Source organism: Sceloporus undulatus, chromosome 2 (genome assembly GCF_019175285.1).
Source record: "Sceloporus undulatus isolate JIND9_A2432 ecotype Alabama chromosome 2, SceUnd_v1.1, whole genome shotgun sequence".
Classification (NCBI taxonomy): Eukaryota; Metazoa; Chordata; class Lepidosauria; order Squamata; family Phrynosomatidae; genus Sceloporus; species Sceloporus undulatus.
Genome location: NC_056523.1, coordinates 286,423,572 through 286,444,611, shown reverse-complemented (window position 1 = coordinate 286,444,611; position 21,040 = coordinate 286,423,572). Strand labels below are relative to the sequence as shown.

General features: G+C 41.5%; 1 protein-coding gene across 6 annotated transcripts in view; it reads left to right on the top strand.

Annotated features, from left to right (window-relative positions):
• Window positions 1-3,922: 3,922 nt before the first annotated feature.
• The window catches only part of ATG10 (autophagy related 10), a 142,206-nt gene continuing 125,088 nt past the window's right edge, over window positions 3,923-21,040 (top strand). For 3 of the 6 annotated variants that reach the window (XM_042452478.1, XM_042452477.1, XM_042452475.1), the window contains exons 1-2: window positions 3,923-4,102; window positions 11,874-11,996. In XM_042452478.1, the coding sequence (XP_042308412.1) occupies window positions 11,874-11,996 (123 nt within the window). In that variant the 5' untranslated portion in view covers window positions 3,923-4,102. Of the gene's footprint in view, window positions 4,103-11,873; window positions 11,997-21,040 lie in introns of those variants that run through there. The other 3 variants (XM_042452472.1, XM_042452476.1, XM_042452474.1) reach the window with 2 other exon arrangements.

Sequence of the window (21,040 nt, the reverse complement as noted above, 5' to 3'; positions counted from 1 at the left end):
GGGTTTGGTTCCAAGATCCCCCGTGTATAACAAAATCTGTGTATGCTCAACTCCCATTAAATATGATATAGCAAAATGATGTCCCTTATAAAAAATGTTAAATCAAGGTTTGATATTTGAAATTTATACTGTTTTTGAACGTTTTCAAACCATGGATGCTTGAATCCGTGTATAAAAAATTTGTGTATAAGAAGGGCCGACTGTATAAGAGAGCTAGTGTGGTACAGTGGTTTGAGAACTGGACTATGACACTAGAGAGCAGGATTTGAATCCCTACTCAGTCATGAAAGTGACCTTGGGCAATTTGCAGTCTTTCAACCTCCAAGGATGGCAATGGCAACCCCCCCCCCCCAAGAAACTGCCTAAGAAAACCCTGTGATAGGGTCGCCTTAGGGTCGTCATCAGTCGGAAGTGACTTGGAGGTAAACAACACACACATTTATGACTATGAGGTATTTACAAAATATAAATTAATTCCATGTTAGTAATGGGTCTCATTTCCAAGAGATTTGATTATTTTTATGCAAATATTCCAAAATCTGAAAAAAAAAATCCCAAACACTTCATTTCAGAAAAGGAACACACAACCTCTCTGTTGTTGAACAGTTACACTGTCAAAGGCTACTGCTGGTTTGGTGATTTCGTGCAGTCATTCTGCTGTCTATCTATGTCCCAGAAAAGAGCACACTTGGAAATACTTCACATGGTAGTGCAGCTTCCAGCCCGCTGGAATACGCTGCCCATAGAGCTCCGCTCGGCCACCTCCCTGGCCCAGTTCAGGAGGGAGCTAAAAACCTTCCTGTTCCGCTTAGCATTCCCTGAATCAAGCTCCAGCTAGTCTTCCCCCCCATCGACAGCAATGGTAGTTGGTTGATGGGGTTTTAGTATTGGTTTTAATAGTTTTGTATAATGTATTGTAATTTATTTTATGGATTGTATTGTATTGTTACTTGTTGTTCACCGCCCTGATCATTGGAAGGGCGGGATACAAATAAAATTTTTATTATTATTTATTATTAGCAAATTCAGGCTATGGAATATTAAGGAAGAGGACATACTGCCACATGTATCATAGATTGGGTGAAAAACATTTCACAATGTTGTAACAAGTTGATTATTTAGTTAAATTTACCATACCTTCCAGATGAGAAGCTGTTTCAGTCTGTAGTAGCAACCTTTTTAAACCAACTCTGATATCTCTAAATATGAACTAGTTCATGGCTGCATCCACACTGCAGAAATAATCTGATTTGACTGCCATGGCTCAATGCTGTGGATTTCTGGGAATTGTAGATTGTTGGGGCACCATAGTATTGAGAACATACCACTGAACACAACAGGATCATTGCACACATTAGCATTTACCAATTATTATCTGACTTAAGGATGTTGGCGGACTTGTTTTATCTTTTGTGGTGTGCAACTGAAAACACTACAAGTAGTTTGGGCGTTCCATGCCTCATCCAACGATAGCAATAGCTGCCGAATCAACTCCAGCGTCTCCAAGTCTGTAAGCCTGCAGGGGAAGTTCAATAGCTGAGACTGAAGGAAGACTCACTAACAACACAACAGAGCTTGTGTATCTTTCCTCTATACAAACCCATCACTTTGTGAAGCAGCTATTGTTTGCTTGACATAACATTTCATCGAACATGAATTGGGCTGGGAGAAAGAGGCAATTTCTAAAAGTACAGTGCCTCGGACATTGAAGGTTTTACTAATTTTATTGCTAGCACCTTGGATTATGTCTTGAATAGGACAGAATAGAGACAGTGCTACTATTACAACACTAATGAAAACTGCATCTGTCGTTAACAATATATCAATATATGCTATAGATTGTGTTGGTAGAGTGGTAGGCTGCATCCACACTGCAGAATTAATCCAGTTTGACACTATTTTAACTGCCATGCCTCCATTCTGTGGAATTCTGGGAATGGTAAGAAGCTATCACTTCTTACCATGGCAATTACCATGGCAATTAAACTGGGGTCAAACTGGATTATTTCTGCAGTATGGATGCAGCTGTGATGCAAAATAATTACTGTTTCATTTCAGACATCTGATGGGTGGCCATATTTTTGATGCTCCCCCTACATTAGAAATCAGAAATAGAAAACTAGCACTGCAAGTAAAGAAAATGATATCACAATGTGAAGTCAAAGTCTTTCACTGCTGGCATCCATAGTTTTTTGTGGGTTTTTTGGTCTATGAGACCATGTTCTAGAAAAGTTTATTGCTGACGTTTCACCAGCAGCAGCGGTTGGCATCTTCAGAAAATGCTGGCATGGAAGAGTGTGGGGTATATATGTAATGATATCACAGTTTCTGCCCTACTGTGCTACTTCTGTTTGAAATGAGTTGCTTGTTGATTTTCTTTTACATACAGGAACATTTAAAATCCACCTCTCACACTCAGAGTGAAGGTGCCTATCGTGTTGCATTCACCTGCATGAATCAACTTAGCTCTGCTGTGGCTTCAAGTTCCTAAACCTTTGTAGCCATCCTGGCCACAGATAGGCCAAAGTGCTCACATGGTTTTTGTGTCATGACTGCACAGCAAATGTTGCATCCACTGTTTTTACCTAGAGCAATCTAGGCATATGGAGGGATGTGTTCATTCATCTGATCATAGTTTTTGTGGGATCCACTGTAAACATGAGGGCTCATGTTGCTACCCCATGGTGGTGCTGTGGAATATGGGCTTTTGATTTTTATGGTTTAGTGGCCAAACTTTAGTCCATAGGCATATATGTGATATGTATTCAGCCAGTGAGTCTGGGGAATTGCTTGGAACAAAAATCTAGGGAATTTCTTTCATCACAAAGGTTGTCGGCAAATGGCGAGAATCACAAACATGAATTCAGTTCATTTTACAGGCTGTTTCAAGACTAGTCTCTATCCCTTATGGTTAGCATTACTATCTTTTTGATATCAATAAATTATCCTTATTATTCTATCTGTTATTATTATTTCTGTCAGTTATTATTATTGTTGTTGTTGTTGATTGTCCTTTATTTTGACCCAGTATTTCTTATTACTTTATCCTGCATTATTACTTCTGTTCTGTCCATTCTTCTTCTTTGTATTTCTAGCCATTATTCTTATTATTCTATCCTGTATTATTATCTATGTTATTCTTATTATTCTGTCCATTATCATTCTGTTTTACTGTATATCTATCCATTACTCTTATTACTTTATCCTGCATCATTTTTTCTATTATTATTATGCCCATTATTATCATTTTTATTTCTACCAATTACTGTATTATTATTATTACATCCTATATTATTATTATTCTGTCTATTATTATTATTAATATTATTATTTTTTATTTCTATCAATTTTTATCCTAACCTGTATTATTTCTATTCTTATTATTCTGTCCATCATTATGAGCACCCTTTTTTCATTTCTACTCATTATTACTCTTTCCTGTATTAATATGTTATTATCCTGTCTTTTTATTTCTATCCATTATTCTTATAATTCTGTCCTGCATTATTTCTAGTCTTATTCTGCCCATTATTACTATTATAATCTGTATTATTTATATTCAAAGATACAGCCGTGTTAGTCTGTACAACTGAGTTACGTCTCAAAGGTGCTACAAGATCTCTCTACATATTATTTATATTATTCTTATTATTCTGTCCATTATTATTATGACTGCACTTTTTTTTAGCTCTATCCATTATTCTTATTATTCTCTCTGGCATTATTATTTCTATCACAACCACTACTTCCCAGGATTCCATAGCACTGAGCCAGGGCAGTTCAATTAGATTATTTCTTCAGTGTGTTTCAGACCATAGGTTTTGGGAATTGTGGCACCAGAGCTCTCTCCCACAGAGAAGGCTGAATGTCTCAAAAACACTACACTTCCCAGAATTCCCTAGCGCTGAGCCAGGGAGTCAAAGTGGGTTATTCCCGCAGTGCGGATGCAACCCTTGTGTAATATTAGCCAAGGGGGGAGGATTTGCTGCGAGGAGGCGCCTGGGCCTCCTTCCTGCTCGCTCGGTTCTCCTCGCTGAGGTAAATGGAGAGAGAGAGGAGGAGGCCTTTCTGCCACTGAAACTGCCTGGAGGCGGAGAAGAAGGTGAGGGAAGGAAGGAAGGAAGCAGGCGAGGGAGGAGGAGGGTGATGATGCGGGGCTTTTGGAGGGAATAGCGGGCTATTTCCCCCCTCTCTCTTCCTCTCTTCCCCCGAGGCCTTCGCCTTGGAATTCCCCGCCCTGCAGCCCTTGGAAGCGTCCTTCTCTATTATCGCTCTGCCTCCATTTTATGCAGCCGACCAGCTCCCAGAAGCCTCAGCCACTAATAGCTAATGGCTAATAGCAAGGGATTCTGGGAGCTGAAGTCCGAGATTCCCTTAAAGAGCACAGTCTGGGGAACCACTGCATTAGGGACAACGGCTTAATATAATGGTCTCCCTTATATGAAAGGGCAGAAACCAAGGGTCCAAGACCACCTGCAGGAATAATCCAGTTTGAGACCGTTTTAATGCCAGGGAATTGTGGGAAGTGTAGTCTTTGTGAGACATTTGGCCTTCTTTGTTAGAGAGAGAGCTCTGGTGCCACAATAAACTGCAGTTCCCAAAGCCTATGGTCTAAAACACACTGCAGGAATAATCCAGTTTGAGACCACTTTAACTGCCCCTGGCTCACTGCTAGGGAATCCTGGGAAGTGTAGTGTTTGTGAGACATTTGGTCTTCCCTGTCAGAGATCTCTCTGGTGCCACAATAAACTACAATTCCCAGGATTCCCTAGCAGTGAGTTGAATTGGTCTCAAACTGAATTATTTCTTCAGTGTGTTTTGGACTTAGAAATTTGTATTTTTCAAAACAAAACAAAACCAAACCAAACAAACTATTTTCCAACTGTGGATGGTTAAACCAGTGGATAAAGAGTGTAGAGATGGAGGGCTGACTGTACTAATACTAATGCGCTGCACTTGGAATAAACTGCCTATTATTCCCTTTCACCTCAGGTTCCAATTCACGTTCCCTGATCCAATTCACACAGCAGCAAGAATCCAGTTTGACACTGCTGTAACTGCCCTGGCTCAGTGCTAGGGAATGCTGGGAATTGTAGTTTGTTGTGGCACCAGAGCTCTCTGGCAGAGAAGGCTAAATGTCTCACAAAACTACAGTTCCCAGAATTCCCTAGCATTGAGCAAGGGCAGTCAAAGCGGTGTCAAACTGGATTATTTCTGCAGTGTGGATTGGACCTCTGTGGTGGTGGTGTTAACTGTTGCTAACTGCCCTGAAGTCGACCCCCAACTCATGGCGACCCTGTGGATGAGACACCTCCAAGAACCCCATCTTCCACTTTTCTGCTCAGGGTCCTGCATGCCCATGCTTGTATCCCCCTTGACTGAGTCCATCCATCTGGCATGTGGTCTTCCCCTCCATCTTCTGCCCTCTACCATTCCTAGCATTGTTGTCTTTTGCAGTGTCTTCTCATTAAATGGCCAAAGTATATCAGCCTCAAATTAATCATTTTGGCTTCTGGCATAGTCTGTTCCCAGACCCATTTCTTTGTGTTTTTGACTGTCCACCATGGTATGCTAAGCACTCTTCTCCAGCACCACATCTCAAATGAGTTGATTTCCCATCTGCCTGCTTCCTTTACTGTCCAGCTCTCACTTCTATACATGGTGATGGGGAATACTATGCTAAGGTCCTGCAAATCCAGACCCTACATTTCTTTACTTTTCCTAGCATTATTGTCTTTTCCCTGTGGTGCCCTGTTGTTATACCCTCACTTCAGGTCAGTACTGCCTGGGGTTTTGCTGTCAGCATTGCGGACTGACTTGGGCTCAGATGTAAACACTAGTTAAAAATAAATTTTAACACCCCCCCCCCCCAACATTTTGACTCTCTAAAGTCATCTGGAGACTTTCCTAATTTCTGGGCCCCCTTTTTTTTACGTGTGTGGGAGATATGTGCACATAAACCAAATGCTTATGGAGCCAGCATCTTGTTTCTCATTTCACCACTAAGGCCAACTCCAGTATCTCTTGAGAAACCTACAAGCAAGATGTAGGAGCAGTATATTTCTTGTTTTTGAAATCCTCTGCTAGGGTTTTGTTTTGACTTGCAGGTCTGGCAGTTCCCCTAACTGCTTGTACGTTCCTTTTGTGCACAGTCTGGTGCTATTTTTGCTGCCCTTGTGCCTGAGCATTACCAGCAGAGAAAACAAACTGGGCCTAGAAGAAAATATTGGGGGTTGGACTGCTCCTGATAAGGATACTAAAATCTTTTATTCCTTCTTTGCAGGCTATCCCACCCCCCAAAATTAGTATTCCTTGGCCACTTAACACACTCAGTACTCTGAAGTAGGCTTTTTTGTAAAGCTCCCACCTTCCCCTGGATATTTCTTTTTTTTTTTTAAATACATTGCATATATTTTGGAGAGGGTACTTTAGCTACTTATAATAACCTGTAGCTCTGTCCTCTGCCATTTTGGCTAAACAAGGACTGGCAAGGAGAATTAAGATGTATGCTGCTGCTTCTGATGCTGGAGACACACAGGTGGTGTGCAAGTGTGTGTCATGTGTACAGTGTTAAGATACACAGTGCTGTAACATTTCACAACCTATTTCTTCCATAGCTTCCCTAAGGGATATATCTGGACCAGACCTGATATTTTGTCTCAGCTTTGTTTAAATTTGCAAGGTTTTTTTTTTTAGGTTGGGCTTCTGTTTTTTTCTTCAGAGTTTGCCAGTAGCCATAATTGGTTTGCATTTTTGGTCTTAATGGGTTGCAGTTGTGCATTCGTTCACTTTCTTTTTAGAAAATGGAGAATCACATTCCAGGAAACAGTTTTTAAAATCACGTTTGTTCTCCTTTCTTTCTTTTTTTTTGGAGGAGGGGAGAAATGGAACTCATATGAGGACTTAGGAGTTTATTATATTGGGGCTAATTTTGGCATTAAGGAGAGATTAAAGCACATTTGAAGCATACCACAAATAAAGCAAAAATGGCGAGCAACTGTGCAAATTATTATCACAAGCAATTTTGCATAATTACATGATTTTTGCAAGATATTCACAGGATAAGCTCCCAATCTCCTTCGTGTGATAAACTTCTTAGACCTGTTTGATGCGGAGGTTAGTGTGCTCCTGACAAATGGAAAATTGGCCTGTGCCTTTTAAGTGGTCTACCTGTGAACTATTTTAACATGCTCTACATGGGGCTGCTTTTGAAGATGTTTCTAAAACTTAGGTGCAAAATTCAGCCACAGTACGTAATGTTAAAATTGCGAATTTTATATTGGTTGTTAGTGAATTTCTAGGCCCAGTTCAGAGTGCTGGTTCTTATCTTAAAGCTGCAAACATTTTGGTGCCCCATAACTTACCACATCTACACTTGTATCACATTGCCTGTGCTTTTAGAGAATCATTGAAACCCATAATTATATTTCTACTGATGCATGCTACATCACTAGCATAAGAAAGGGGACTTTTTAGCAATAGCTTCATGTTTATGGAGCTGTATTCTAGTTAAGGCCCCATGCTTACAAGGCCTCAAATAGACGTTAGAGGCTTAAAATGGCTTTTTGGTAAGTATATTCTGCTGCTGTTATTTGATCTGGTGCTAAATTTATTTTAATTGTTGCAATAGTGCTGAGTCAAATGTTGCTATTTATTGCTACTTTGTGGCTATTCTGCTGTTGGAATGCTTGTTGCTATCATTTATGTTGATATGTATTTTTATATACAAATATATTTTAAATAAAATAAATAAAAAGGGTACAAATTCAGTGTCACATGGCATTAAAAAAAGATCCAGATAATGAAGAATAAGTGGTAGAATTATGATCAGAAAGAGAGATAGTAATGGAGTTCTATCCATCCACATCACAGGAAGCATTATACATTTTAGTGTGGTAAAAGCTCTTAGACAAATTCCTGATGGCTTCCCCAGCAGTGTAACTGTCCAAACAGACATAAAGGTGGCATCAGTAGTAAACATATTGAAACAGGGGGAAAAGGCAGATATTGAGAGAGGAGGATCAGGGATTGTCCCATTTGTCTTGAGTTTATATATATATATTTCTATATTGTGAGCCACTTTGGGAGAAAGTCGTCATACAAATAAAATAAAATAAAATAAAATAAAATAAAATAAAATGTTATCTAAAGCCGCTTAAGTACTGGAGCTATGCACAAGCTAAGCAATACAGTTTAGGAACTTAAATTATTAATGGCTTCTAAATACATACAAATAAGAGACAGTGTAGTAGTTTGAATGTTGGGCTAGGACCTGAGACCAGGGTTCAAATTGCTGCTCAGCCATGGAAACCCACTGGGTGGCCTTGGGCAAGTCACACTTTCTCAGCCTCAAGGAAAGGCAAAGGCAACACTACTCTGAACAAATCATGCCAAGAAAAGCATTCCTTAGGGTAGCCATAAGTCAGAAATGACTTGGAAGGCACACAACGACAACAGCAGTGTTGCCAATCACCCTCGAAGGAAATCCCATTATTGGCTTCCTGGAATGCCTCCAAAATTCCTGGGAGGGGGTGGGATGTCTGGTTCAGGCCCCCCAAAAGGCACTATGGGAAGGCTAAAGGGGCGGGACTTCTGGGATAGGAGGTATGTTGGGTGGTTTTTTGGGGGCGGGAATGTTAAATTCCCTGAAAATTCCCAGAAATTTTGGCAAACCCTGAAATTTCCCAATTTCTGGAAAATTTCCCGGAAATTGCCAACACTGGACAACAGCAAACATGTATAGCAGTAGCAACATTGGGGGGAGATGTTTGCTGACCCTGCACCACTGTTTATAAAATGCCTGGCTTCCAAGGGGGTCCATAGCTCCAAAGCAGTTTGTGAGGGCTAACATGGACAATTGTGTGTCCCTTTGCACAGATGATTGTTCAGGCCAGACATTCCATACTGTTTTGGCTCTATGGACTTCCAGGATAGGAAGTATGTCGGGCATTTTTTTGGGGGCGGGAATGTTAAATTCCCTGAAAAAAGTCAGGCATTTGAGAAACTAAGTATGGAGTCTTCTTATGCCTCCACCCTCTTATATGCATGTGAACAAAGTCAGAGTGGTGATGTACTGGTCCATATCAGGACAGAAGGCTACAAGCTATGTAGGAAAAAAGGCCTAGAGCTGAACCACTAAGAGTGACAAGCAATTTTGTAGTGCAGACTCAACTAGAAAATTTCATCATCATCTACTATTCTAGATAGGTCCAATTCGTAAGTTATTTGTTCCATATGTCACTTTATTATTTGAACCCCCAAATACTTAATTCTTCTCTCTTGACATTCTCTTGATTTTATGGCACATGCATAGGAAAAGAGACACTATTTTATGTTAAATTTCCATTTATGTCTTCATATGCTTATCTCCTTTGGAGTCCCTATAGGCTGAGAGGTGATAAAGAAATATCTCAAGTAAATAGATTTACTAAAATATGTGGTTCTGTGTAAAATCTGTGTAAAAGTACAGTACTTTACCTGTACTGTATTGATTAAAGTTTTGCATTTGATTGGTACAATGGAAAACAGAGATGCTTGAGGGACTTGTCAGATGCAGCTTGTTGATGCACCCAAGGAAAGCCAGTGGCTTAAGAAAACCTGTGTCTGGCAGGAGAAACCAGTAGAACCAGCAACACTGAGAAAATATGGAAGGCTCACCTGCCTTTTGGCCTCAGCAGTAATTGGCGTAGTGGTTTGAGTGTTGAACTACAACTCTGGAAACCAGGGTTTGATTCCCAGCTTGGTCATGAAACCCATTGGGTGACCCAAGGGAAGTCATGTGATCTCAGCCTCAGGGGAAGGCAATGGCAAAACTCCTCTGAATAAATCTTGCCATGATAGATGGAAATGACTTGAAAGCACACACCACACACACCACTAAAATAATCTTCAACAGAAAGGGAAGAGTGTGGCTGTAGCAGGTTACCTTGGAAGAGCTGGCCAGGTGAACGTTTAAAAAAACGGGATAGAAAGGGTCTGTTTGGCTTTAGCAGAGGGAATAGAAGAGCCAGCTTGGCTTCAGAAGCAAACTGGTCAGGCTGGGTAAGCCTGGACCCAGCAACCTTTCTCATGACCATTGTGCCAAAAGTAGACACAGGGAGACAGGAAGCCCAGCCAATTGAGGAAGTCCAGGACCTGGCCTGGCCAAATCAGAGGTAACAGGCATGGTTAGCCAATGAGGAACTGTATCTAATAGGCCTGGAATTTTAAAGCCAGTAGGGGTGGAGGAGGAGGTTTATTGTGGGGATTCTTTGCCTTAAAGAAAGAAAGACCAGAGACTTATAAAAGACTGGGGTGTAATAGTGCCTTTTGAGAGCTCCTGCTTGGATAAAACCTCCTTTTTTAAGCCTGGGGGAAGAAGACTTCTCTGAAACAACTGGTAAAACTGCTTGCACCATACTTTGCTCACATCATGAGAAGGCATGACTCACTAGAAAAGATGATAACACTAGAGACGGTAGAAGGCAACATAAAGAGAGGAAGACCACACTCCAGATGGATAGAGTCAATCGGAGAAGTCCCAGGGCTGAATTTGCAGGACTTAAGCAGAGCAGTGGAGGACAGGGAGTCTTGGAGGTGCCCAGTCCACAGGTTTGCCATGTGTTGGAGTTGACCCACAGGCAGTTAACAACATCAAGGCTCACAGATTTCAAACATTAAGGGGAGGGTTAACGTTCCCCCACTGGGGGAGGACATCTCAGGAACCTTATATATATATTTAAAACCTGGAATATAAGTCTATTTCCCAATTTTTGTAACCTGAAATGTAGTAATATTACTACAGGTTGAGTCTTCTCTAGAATTCCAAAATCCAAAATATTTCAAAATTGTCCACATGGGTGTCTAAGATAGTGACACATTTGCTTTCTAGTGGTTTAGTGTATATACATGTTGTTTTATGCACAAAATTACTCAAAAACATCATGTATACAATAATCTTCAGGCTATGTGTATACAAAAAACATTTTCATGTTTACACTTGGGTTCCACTTCCAAGCTTGCATTACATATATGCAAATATCACAAAATTCGAAAATGGTCCCAACCATTTCAGATAAGGGAGACTCAACCTGTACATTACAGGTTACAGGAACTGGGAAACAGACATATATTCCAGGTTTCAAATTGTCAACAGTTCAGAAGAGGAAGAGGAGGAGGAGGAGGAAGAGAAAATTGAGTGGCAGTGATGGTCCCAACCATCTCTATTCATGCCGCTTTGAATCTCATTTTTGGGGAAAGTGTTACATAAATTCAATAAATAAAGAGATAGCTGAAGGATCAACTACATCAAATCCCATACCTTGAAGCGCTATATTTGTTCCAGCTCTGTTCATTTTATTGAATCGGACTGTTTAATTTGCTTCAAATCATATTGAGTGTAAGAAAAAGTGTTAAGTGCAAGAAAATAAACATTTTTTTTACTGCAAAATAATGTAGTGGTATCATTTTTAAAATACAGTCTTCGGGAAGCTTTTCCTGTTGGAAGACTTTTCTGTTCATATTAGAGGCTATCAGGATGCAAAGAAATGACTAGTGTACAGAGCAACTTTCCCCTGCCCTCTGAAAGTTTTGAACTCAGACTCACATGATCCCTCACAATAGGCCCTGTTAGTTGGGCTTATGGAGTTACAGACCAAAACATACGTGGAGCACGAGTTTAGGGAAAGTTAATAGTGGCAATAACTTAATAGCAGGCAGCATCAATTTTCACAAGCAGGAAGTTTTTTTGGGAGACATGACCTTGGGCTGTGAGTCTTATCCTTACTGTCTGTTGACTCCTTGCATTGCTCTCCTAACTTTCACTTTGAAAGATCTGAGTATTATGTTTAGCAATCACAGCTTCTATCAGTACTAATGCTTAGTCTTCCTGATAGATGTCTCTCACCTTGGGAAGTGAAGACTTCTTTCTGGAGGAGAATAAATTCAAACAGGATTGTGCAGAATTTATCAAAATCTCACAACAAATGGGAGACAACTGGCAGTGGAGAAATGTAAAGGTATGGACAATGTTTCTCTAAAGAAATATTTTTAATAGTTTCCAATAAAGATATCTTGGTGCGAGTTCTAAAAGTTGTATAGGCTTGGTGTATGTTTTGATGTCCAGAGAGGGGCCTCTGGTTGTTTCCCAGGGTTTATTGGACCAGTTTCCTTGCTGACTGGCCTGCAGACTCTTTCCAAGTAAAGTAGATGGATCCCTGCTAGTACAGAGAGGAACGTTCCTCTAATCACTAGAACTGCTCAGGAGAGTGAAGTAGCTAGGTGAGATGTGGTTCATGAGATTATAAACTAAGCCCTAGATGAAAGTCTGTTGAAGAGCTCTTCCTTGATCTTCTCCCCCTCTGCAGGAGAAAGCCTTTATCTCCTGGGTTGGTATTCTCTTGCCTCCTGTTGCAGTCTTCCAGGGCTGGGACAAATATAAAATCTTCTCCGCACTTTGACTGCTTCCTTGTCCTACACTCTGGCTACATTCTCAATTTCTGTATTGTCCTGTATCTCTGCCTGCTGAATGTCCAGTGTCCTCATGTTGCCTGACTGATCAATTGATCATCACTGCTTAGCACAGCAGTTGGCAGCCTCCCCAGTTTGCTAGCAGGAGAGGAGGATGGTAGTGTGATGTCCCTGAAACCTTGTCACGGTCATATTTTTATTCCACAGGTAGTATCTTATTGTTTTTACTTATTTCATCTGCCTACCCTTTCCTCAAAGAAGCTCAGTATAGTGGGTATGGTTCCCTCTGCCACTTCCACATTCTGTCATCTTAGCATAAACTGACACTTCCAAAGTCAGTTAGTGCATATCATGACTCAGCAGGAATTTGAATGTAGATCTTAATTCTGGTTTGACACAGACAGAATACTACAGTTACAGCTAGCTCTGTGTGCTTATCAGTGATGTGCTAATCTAGGCAGTTGGAACATTTCTAGAACAAATGCAATAGAGATGATGATAAGTATGGCTCAGGACCATACTTTTGTGCTAGATCACAAGCTTTATATTCAGAAGGTCCCCATTTCAGTTGCCAAAATCCTCAATTAGAAATGGAAAAGACCTGATCTATGGAAAGTACAAGTGAACTTAATGTATACAAGTGTACATTTAAATCAGTATAACAAAATATAGTTGCCTGCATATATACTTAACACTGGCTTCACTAAGATTTGATTTAATGCAAATATGAATAGAATTACATATTGCATGCAGAAATTCAAAAATTTCAAAGAAAGTTAACAATCTCAATGAGATTTGAGAAGAATTTTTATGTAATTTACCTAGCGTTTAATTAGGAAATTCTATAGAAAGCTGCTAAATATGCAGCTTTTCTTCCTATTTTTTTGAATTTGGTTCATTATGTTTTAGTGGGAACATAAATACAGCACTGCAGTAGAAACAACTTAGAAGAAGGTAATTTTCTCTAAACTGGTCTGTCTTGTGTTGAAATGTTTTCTGACAAATACATGTATTGATTTGTTTTAGGTGCCACATTGAGAAGAACAAAGTGCTAAAATAACCCTTGGCACTGTTTTGTACAGATTTTTTAAAAAAAATAGATGGAGTAGTTGTGGTAATGTTGGTTAGAAGACAGAACAAGACAGAACTAATGTCCTGGAATGAGCCATACATTCATTTAAAGATCAGAACAAATGAAATAAACTCTGTCAGAAATGATAGATTATCCATAGAGTTAGATTTATAGTTAAATAGAGAGTGTTTTGAGAAGAATCCCTTTATATCAGATGTTGCACATATGCTTTCTCTCTGTGTTTGTCTAAAATAAAACTTAATGAAACAGCTAATAAAACCCCAATTTGTTTGTACTTCCTTTGAGAAATAAGCTATTAATATGCAGCTACTATTCATTATCAACTGTGCAGTTTGGATACTTTTCAACAGAGATTCTTACTGAGAAATCCTGGCCATGTGAAACAATTAGTTCATAAAACTTTGTTTGGTTAGATTTATTTGTCAAGGAAAACAAATATAATTCCCTTAAGGCAACCTGTTTCAGATCTGTAACAAGGTTGAGATGACAGAATACTTTTCTCAAGTGCAGTATTTGTTGTGATGCAAACTGAACACTAAGGGTCATTGTAATATTTTTGCATTTATTAATTAAGACTGAATTATGAAATGGTTTCACTTTGGGATAGTCACACTTTTATGGTGGCACAGCTATGGGGGGAAGTCATCCAGAGGTTTGCACTAAAATGGCATAAACATGTTAATAACACTCAGCACTATCTTATTTCCACCAACTACTTTAGTTCCAGGGGGCATTTAAAACCCTGAATGGGCATTAAGAGTCATTGTTGAGAAGAAGGAATGGCCCCTTTCAGAGTCACCTATTTGTGCTGGATGGAACTGGGCAGAATCGGGTCCCCCCCTCCTGAATCTCTCTGGAAGCAAGTGCCTACTAAAAAATTACCTCAATCAGGGTACAGTAATTTAACCCTGAATGCCCTTGCAGCTCTTCTAGAGAGTTCACATTTGCAGGTACTGGTTTAAAATGAAGGCGCTTTTGCTGTCAATCAAATTCAGTTCTGCTTTCGTCAAGGTGACATTTCCTGCAGCCATTGGGCAATTGGATGTGTGCTTCCCCCTCCTTTTAAAAAAACAACAACAGGCGGGAGTGTGCACATATTTTGTCAAATTTAAAAACCTCCAGGTGTGTGTGTGTGTGTTCTGTGTATAATTTGGCTCACTACAGATTATGGATCTTCCCCTGCCTCCACTTTTCAACCCCAAAATTCAATCTAATGCCATTTCTGCATCCTCCCTCCTTGCCACCCCAGAATGCCTCATACACATACAATAATAATATTATTAATAATAATTAATTCCTCACCCCAAATGCCATCTCTGCATCCTTTGCTTTCCCTCAAATTGCCACCCCAGAATACACATATGTAGCAAAAGCATTCTGTATCAATTTGCCAAATTGAAAGAGAAACATTTGTAACATTCGCATTGTAGCATTCACATATAAAAAATAATTTAGAAAAAAAGCCTTTTGCAAAATGCTGGGAGCAAGGAAATGAAAGGGAAAGTAGCACAAACAGACACACATTCTATCTATATATGTATCTACCTGTAGAAAAAAGCATGTGCATAGTCTGTCAAAAAAAAAAAATAATAAAAAGAGAAAAAGCTGCCTGTGAGAGGGGAGCCTTGCTCTGTTCTCTGCCCTCCCTCTGACCTGCCCTGAATTGACCTTATCTCCGGCTCCTTCCTCCTCCTCCTCCTCCTCCTCCTTCCGATGCTGCCCTCCACAGCCCCCTTCTTTCCCCCGGCTTCATCCTCCTCCTCCTCCTCCTCCTCCTCCTCCTCCTCCTCCTCCTCCTCCTTCCAATGCTGCCCTCTATGGCCCCCTTCTTTTCATTGGTTCCTTCTTCTTCCTCCTCCTCCTCCTTCCGATGCTGCCTTCCATGGCCCCCTTCTTTAATAAGCTTTAATAATAATAAGCTTTATTTGTATACCGCTTTTCCGTGAACGATCAAAGCGGTTTCTAATAATAGTTTAACAATATATAAAATATCATAACTCTGCTTCTCTCCCCTCAAGATGGTGGTCGGGGGGAGGGCTCTTCAACTTGGCAGGCAGAGGCCTGTTGTTTCTTGCCTGCTTCTCTCCCCTCAAGATGGAGGTCGGGGGGAGGGCTCTTCGTCTTGGCAGGCAGAGGCCTGTTGTTTCTTGCCTGCTTCTCTCCCGAGGGTGGTCGGGGAGGGGCTCTTCCACGTGGCAGCCGAGGCCTTTTGTTTCTTGCCTCGTCTCGCCCCGCAGATGGGTGTCGGGGAGGCTCTTCAACTGGCACAGAGGCCTGTTGTTTTCGTGCCTGCTTCTCTCCCCTCAATATTGTGGTCATGGAGGGCTCTGCTTTCTTTGGCCAGGCAGAGGACTGTTGTTTCTTGGCCTGCTCGTCCTACCCTCAGAGATGGTGGGTCGGGGGAGGGCTTTAATCTTTCTTGGCAAGGGCAGAGGGCCGGTGTTGTTTTCCTCTTCTCCTCTCACCTCAAGATGGTGTCGGGGAGGGCTCTTCGTTCTTGGCAGGCAGAGGCCTGTTGTTTCCTGCCTGCTTCTCTCCCCTCCTTGGCCCCCTTCTTTCCCTTGGCGTCCTCCTCCTCCTCCTCCTCCTCCTCCTCCATCACCCTGATGAAGGGGAGGCATGTTCTGCCCTCTGCCCTCCCGCTGACCTAAATCCCTCCCCTGAACTTGACCCAATCATGATCGGGGACAAGTTCATATTCACCAGACCCAGTTTTTTTCAAAAAGATACAGCTTTTACTCCGCTTCCATATGACCCACGCTAAGGGGCATTTGCTCCTCAACTGGTGTGCAAGCCTCGGATTCGCTTGTGAGAGATTCGGGGGGAATGTGATCTTCCTGGAACCAAACCCCAGTGGATACCAAAGGTCCACAGTTCTTTTAAATTTTGCAGCCATTATAATCACTCTAGATCAGTGATTCTCATCCTTTGGTTCTCCAGGTGTTTTGGACTTTGTCTTCAGAATGCCTACCCATTAGCTGTGCTCTTTCAGGCTTCTGGGAGCTGAAGTCCAAAACATCTGGAGGGACAAAGGTTGAGAACCACTGCTCTAGATTTTCCAGTAATTTATGACCTATAAAATCCTATACATCTCAGGTCCAGGCTATCTGAAGAGGTGCGTCTTCCAGTATGAACCCGCCTGAGCTCTAAGATCATTTAAGTAGCACTCCTTCTACACCATTGCCCTTACAGACACTGTTGGTGGGAAAGCGGGAAAGGACCTCAGCGACTGCTTCCAGACTTTGGAGCTCCCTCTCTAGGAAAGTTAGGATGGCTCCCTCCTTGCCTTCTTTTTGGCAGCAGATAAAGATGTCAGTGGTGTAGTTAAAGAGGACGCCATGGCTCAGCAGACAAGATGCTGACTGATGACTGCAAGATTGGCAGCTCGAGGCTCAAATGTCAGATGACGGAGTGAGCTCCCGCCACTAGTCCCAGCTTCTGCCAACCTAGCAGTTCAAAAGCATGTAAAAGTGCAAGTAGATAAATAGGTACCACTTTGGTAGGAAGGCAACAGCATTCTGTGTAGTCATGCTGGCCCCATGACCACAGAATCGGTTTTGACAGTGCTCTTTGGCGTAGTAATGGAGATGAAAACTGCCCTCTACAGGTGGACATGAGTTAACAATCTTGTCAAAGGGAAACCTTTATCTTTACCTTTTAAAAGATGGCCTAAATACTGGCACCAGATCCCCTCTGATCTTGGAAGCTATGCAGGATCAGCCTTGGTTAGTCCTTGGATAGCATACCACCCACAAAAACCAAGTGGTGTAGGCTACTGTATATTTCAGAGGAAGGAGCTAGCAAAATCACCCCTTGCCTATGAAAACCCTATGAAATTCATGGGGTTGCTATAAGTCACCAGGCGACCTGAAGACACACACACACCACTTCCAAAAGGCATCCTGTGATGATTTTCCCCCCCTTTCACCAGCCTCCACTTTTCTAATAATTTCTATTTTGGTGGTCAAAATATAGATTGATTTAAAACAACAACAGCATCCTGGGGTAGCTGGGGAGGTTTACCCCCTTTCCACTTTTCTTTGCTTTTCATGTATAATCACTAAGGGATGCTGGAGGCAGCTGCTGTTTAACTTTCACAGATACGGTACAATAATCTAGAGCAGAATCCCATTCTTTCTTAGCTCAAGCTTTATTACACCATTTACTGCAGAAATGCTGCAGCAATCTGGCACTGAAAGTCAGTGTTTCTCCAGCTCTGCTTCACCATCCTCTTAGCGCTGATGCTGTTAAAAAACCTCTGGTTAGACTGAGGATGAGGAAGAAAGGAGGGGGTTGAGTAGGCACAAAAAGACTTTCTAAAAAGGAGTGTCTTTATCATAGAATCATAGAATCATAGAATTGGAAGAGACCACTAGGGCCATCCAGTCCAACCCCCTGCCATGCAGGAAACCCAAATCAAAGCATCCCTGACAGATGGCCATCCAGCCTCTGTTTAAAGACCTCCAAGGAAGGAGACTCTATCACCCTCCGAGGGAGTGCATTCCATTGTCGAACAGCCCTTACTGTCAGGAGGTTCCTCCAAATGTTCAGGTGGAATCTCTTTTCCTGCAGCTTGCATCCATTGTTCCGGGTCCTGTTTTCTGGAGCAGCAGAAAACAAGCTTGCTCCCTCTTCAATATGACATCCCTTCAAATATTTAAACAGGGCGATCATATCACTTCTTAACCTTCTTTTCTCCAGGCTAAACATCCCCAGCTCCCTAAGTCATTCCTCATAGGGCATGGTTTCCAGACCCTTCACCATTTTTGTCGCCCTCCTTTGGACACGCTCCAGTTTCTCAATGTCCTTTCTGAATTGTGGCACCCAGAACTGGACACAATATTCTAGGTGGGGCCTGACCAAAGCAGAATACAGTGGCACTATTACTTCTCTTGATCTAGACACTATACTTCTATTGATGCAGCCTAAAATAGCATTGGCCTTTTTAGCTGCCGCATCACACTGTTCACTCATGTTCAACTTGTGGTCTACTTGGACTCCTAGATCCCTTTCACACGTAGTTTCATTCAGCCAGGTGTCCCCCATCCTATATCTGTGCATTTTATTTTTCCGCCCTAAGTGCAATACCCTACATTTCTCCGTGTTGAATTTCATTTTGTTAGCTTTGGCCCAGCTTTCTAGTCTATTCAGGTCATTTTGAATCTTGATCCTGTCCTCTGGGGTATTAGCTATTCCCCCTAATTTAGTATCATCTGCAAATTTGATAAGTATGCTCCCAATTCTGTCATCCAGGTCATTGATAAAGATGTTGAATAGCACTGGGCCCAGGACAGAGCCCTGTGGGACCCCACTGGTCAATTCTCTCCAGGATGAAAAGGAGCCATTGTTGAGCACCCTTTGGGTTCGGCCGGTCAACCAATTACAGATCCATTTAACAGTTCCTTTGTCTAGCCCACATTTTACAAGCTTGTTTGCAAGTATGTCATGGGGAACTTTGTCAAAGGCCTTACTGAAATCAAGATATACTATATCCACAGCATTCCCTTCATCTACCAAGCTGGTAATTTTATCAAAGAAAGAGATTAGGTTTGTCTGGCATGACTTGTTTCTCTGAAACCCATGTTGACTTTTTGTGATTATGGCATTGCCTTCTAGATGTTCACAGACTCTCTGTTTAATGATCTGCTCCAGAATCTTTCCTAGTACTGATGTCAGACTAACTGGACGATAATTGTTGGGATCCTCTTTTTTCCCCTTTTTGAAGATGGGGACAACGTTTGCCCTCCGCCAGTCTGCTGGGATCTCTCCTGTTTTCCAGGAGTTTTCAAAGATTATTGCCAATGGCTCCGATATTACATTTGCCAGTTCTTTTAATACCCTTGGATGGAGTTCATCTGGTCCCGGAGACTTAAATTCATTTAGATTAATAAGGTATTCCTCTACTATCTCTTTACTTATTCTGTACTGAAATGCCCCTATCCTGTCCTCTGCTCCATTATCCTCAGGTTGAGCACCCTTTGCCTTTTCTGAGAAGATTGAGGCAAAGAAGGTGTTTAGTAATTCTGCCTTTTCTCTGTCTTCTGTTAGCATTTTGCCATCTTCTCCACGCAGTGGCCCTACCGTTTCCTTCTTCTTCCTTTTGCTGCGGACATATCCAAAAAAGCCCTTTTTATTGTTCTTAACCTCTCTAGCAAGCCGGAGTTCATTCTGCGCTTTAGCTTTTCTGACTTTACCCCTACACATGCCTGCTATTTCTTTGAATTCCTTTTTTGTGATTTCCCCCCTTTTCCATTTCTTATACATGTTCCGTTTCAAACTTAGCTCAGTTGAAAGTTCCTTAGTCATCCATCCTGGTTTCTTGAGACACCTCCCGTTTTTCTTTCTCACTGGAACTGTTTGAAATTGTGCCTTCAGTATCTCCCTTTTGAGAAACTCCTATCCGTCCTGAACTCCTTTATCTTTTAGTATTTCTGACCATGGAATTGCCCTCAATACTTCTCTAATTTTACTGAAATCCGCTCTCCTAAAGTCAAGGATGCATGTCTGACTATGCATGGCTTCTCCTTTCCACTGTATTACAAACTCCAGGAGAACATGGTCACTTCCACCTAATGATCCCACCACTTGCACCCCATTAACCAAGTCATCCTTGTTGGTTAGGATCAGATCTAAAATAGCTGACCCCCTTGTTGCCTCTTCCACCTTTTGGACCATGAAATTGTCTTCCAGGCAAGTGAGGAATTTGCTAGGCCTTGAGGATTTTGCTGAGTTTGACTTCCAACAAATATCAGGTTAGTTGAAGTCGCCCATCACTACTACATCTCTCTTTTCTGACTGTGTGGTCATCTGTTCATCCAATTCCTCAGTCTGACTTGGGGGTCTGTAGTAGACTCCCACCGTAACATCCTTGTTGTTTCCCTCCCCTTTAATTTTTACCCAGATGCTCTCCACCTGGCTTCCATGATTGATGTCCTGGATCTCTTCACTGGTGTAAATATCTCTGACATATAGTGCTATTCCTCCTCCTTTCTTGTTTGGCCTATTTTTCTTAAAAAGGTTATACCCCTCTATTTCCACATTCCAATCATGAGACTCATCCCATCAGGTTTCAGTGATGCCTATTATATCATATTTGCTTTGTTGTACTAGGAGTTCGAGTTCATCTTGCTTATTTCCCATGCTCTGTGCATTAGTGTAGAGAATTTGTAAACAGAGGTATGCCTGTATATTTGTTTGATGCTACCTTTTTTCTTTTCATGACTGATTACATAGTTGGTTCCACCATTAGGAGAGTTTGCAGTTGCCTGAGGTTGCAAATGTTGGAGAGCAGGGGATGGTAGCAACATGATGAAGACAGAGCTGTGTGTGCCAGGTGGCCAGCTCTGCATTGTCTGCTCTATTGCTACTGGTGAAGTCTAGTAAACTTCTGTGCACGAAACAGGGTGAGACATTATTGTCTTGTTTCAGGCGGCAAGATACCTTGAGTTGCTCATGAGGCATTAGATGATAATAATCAGTGCGAAATCAAAGGATTTCATG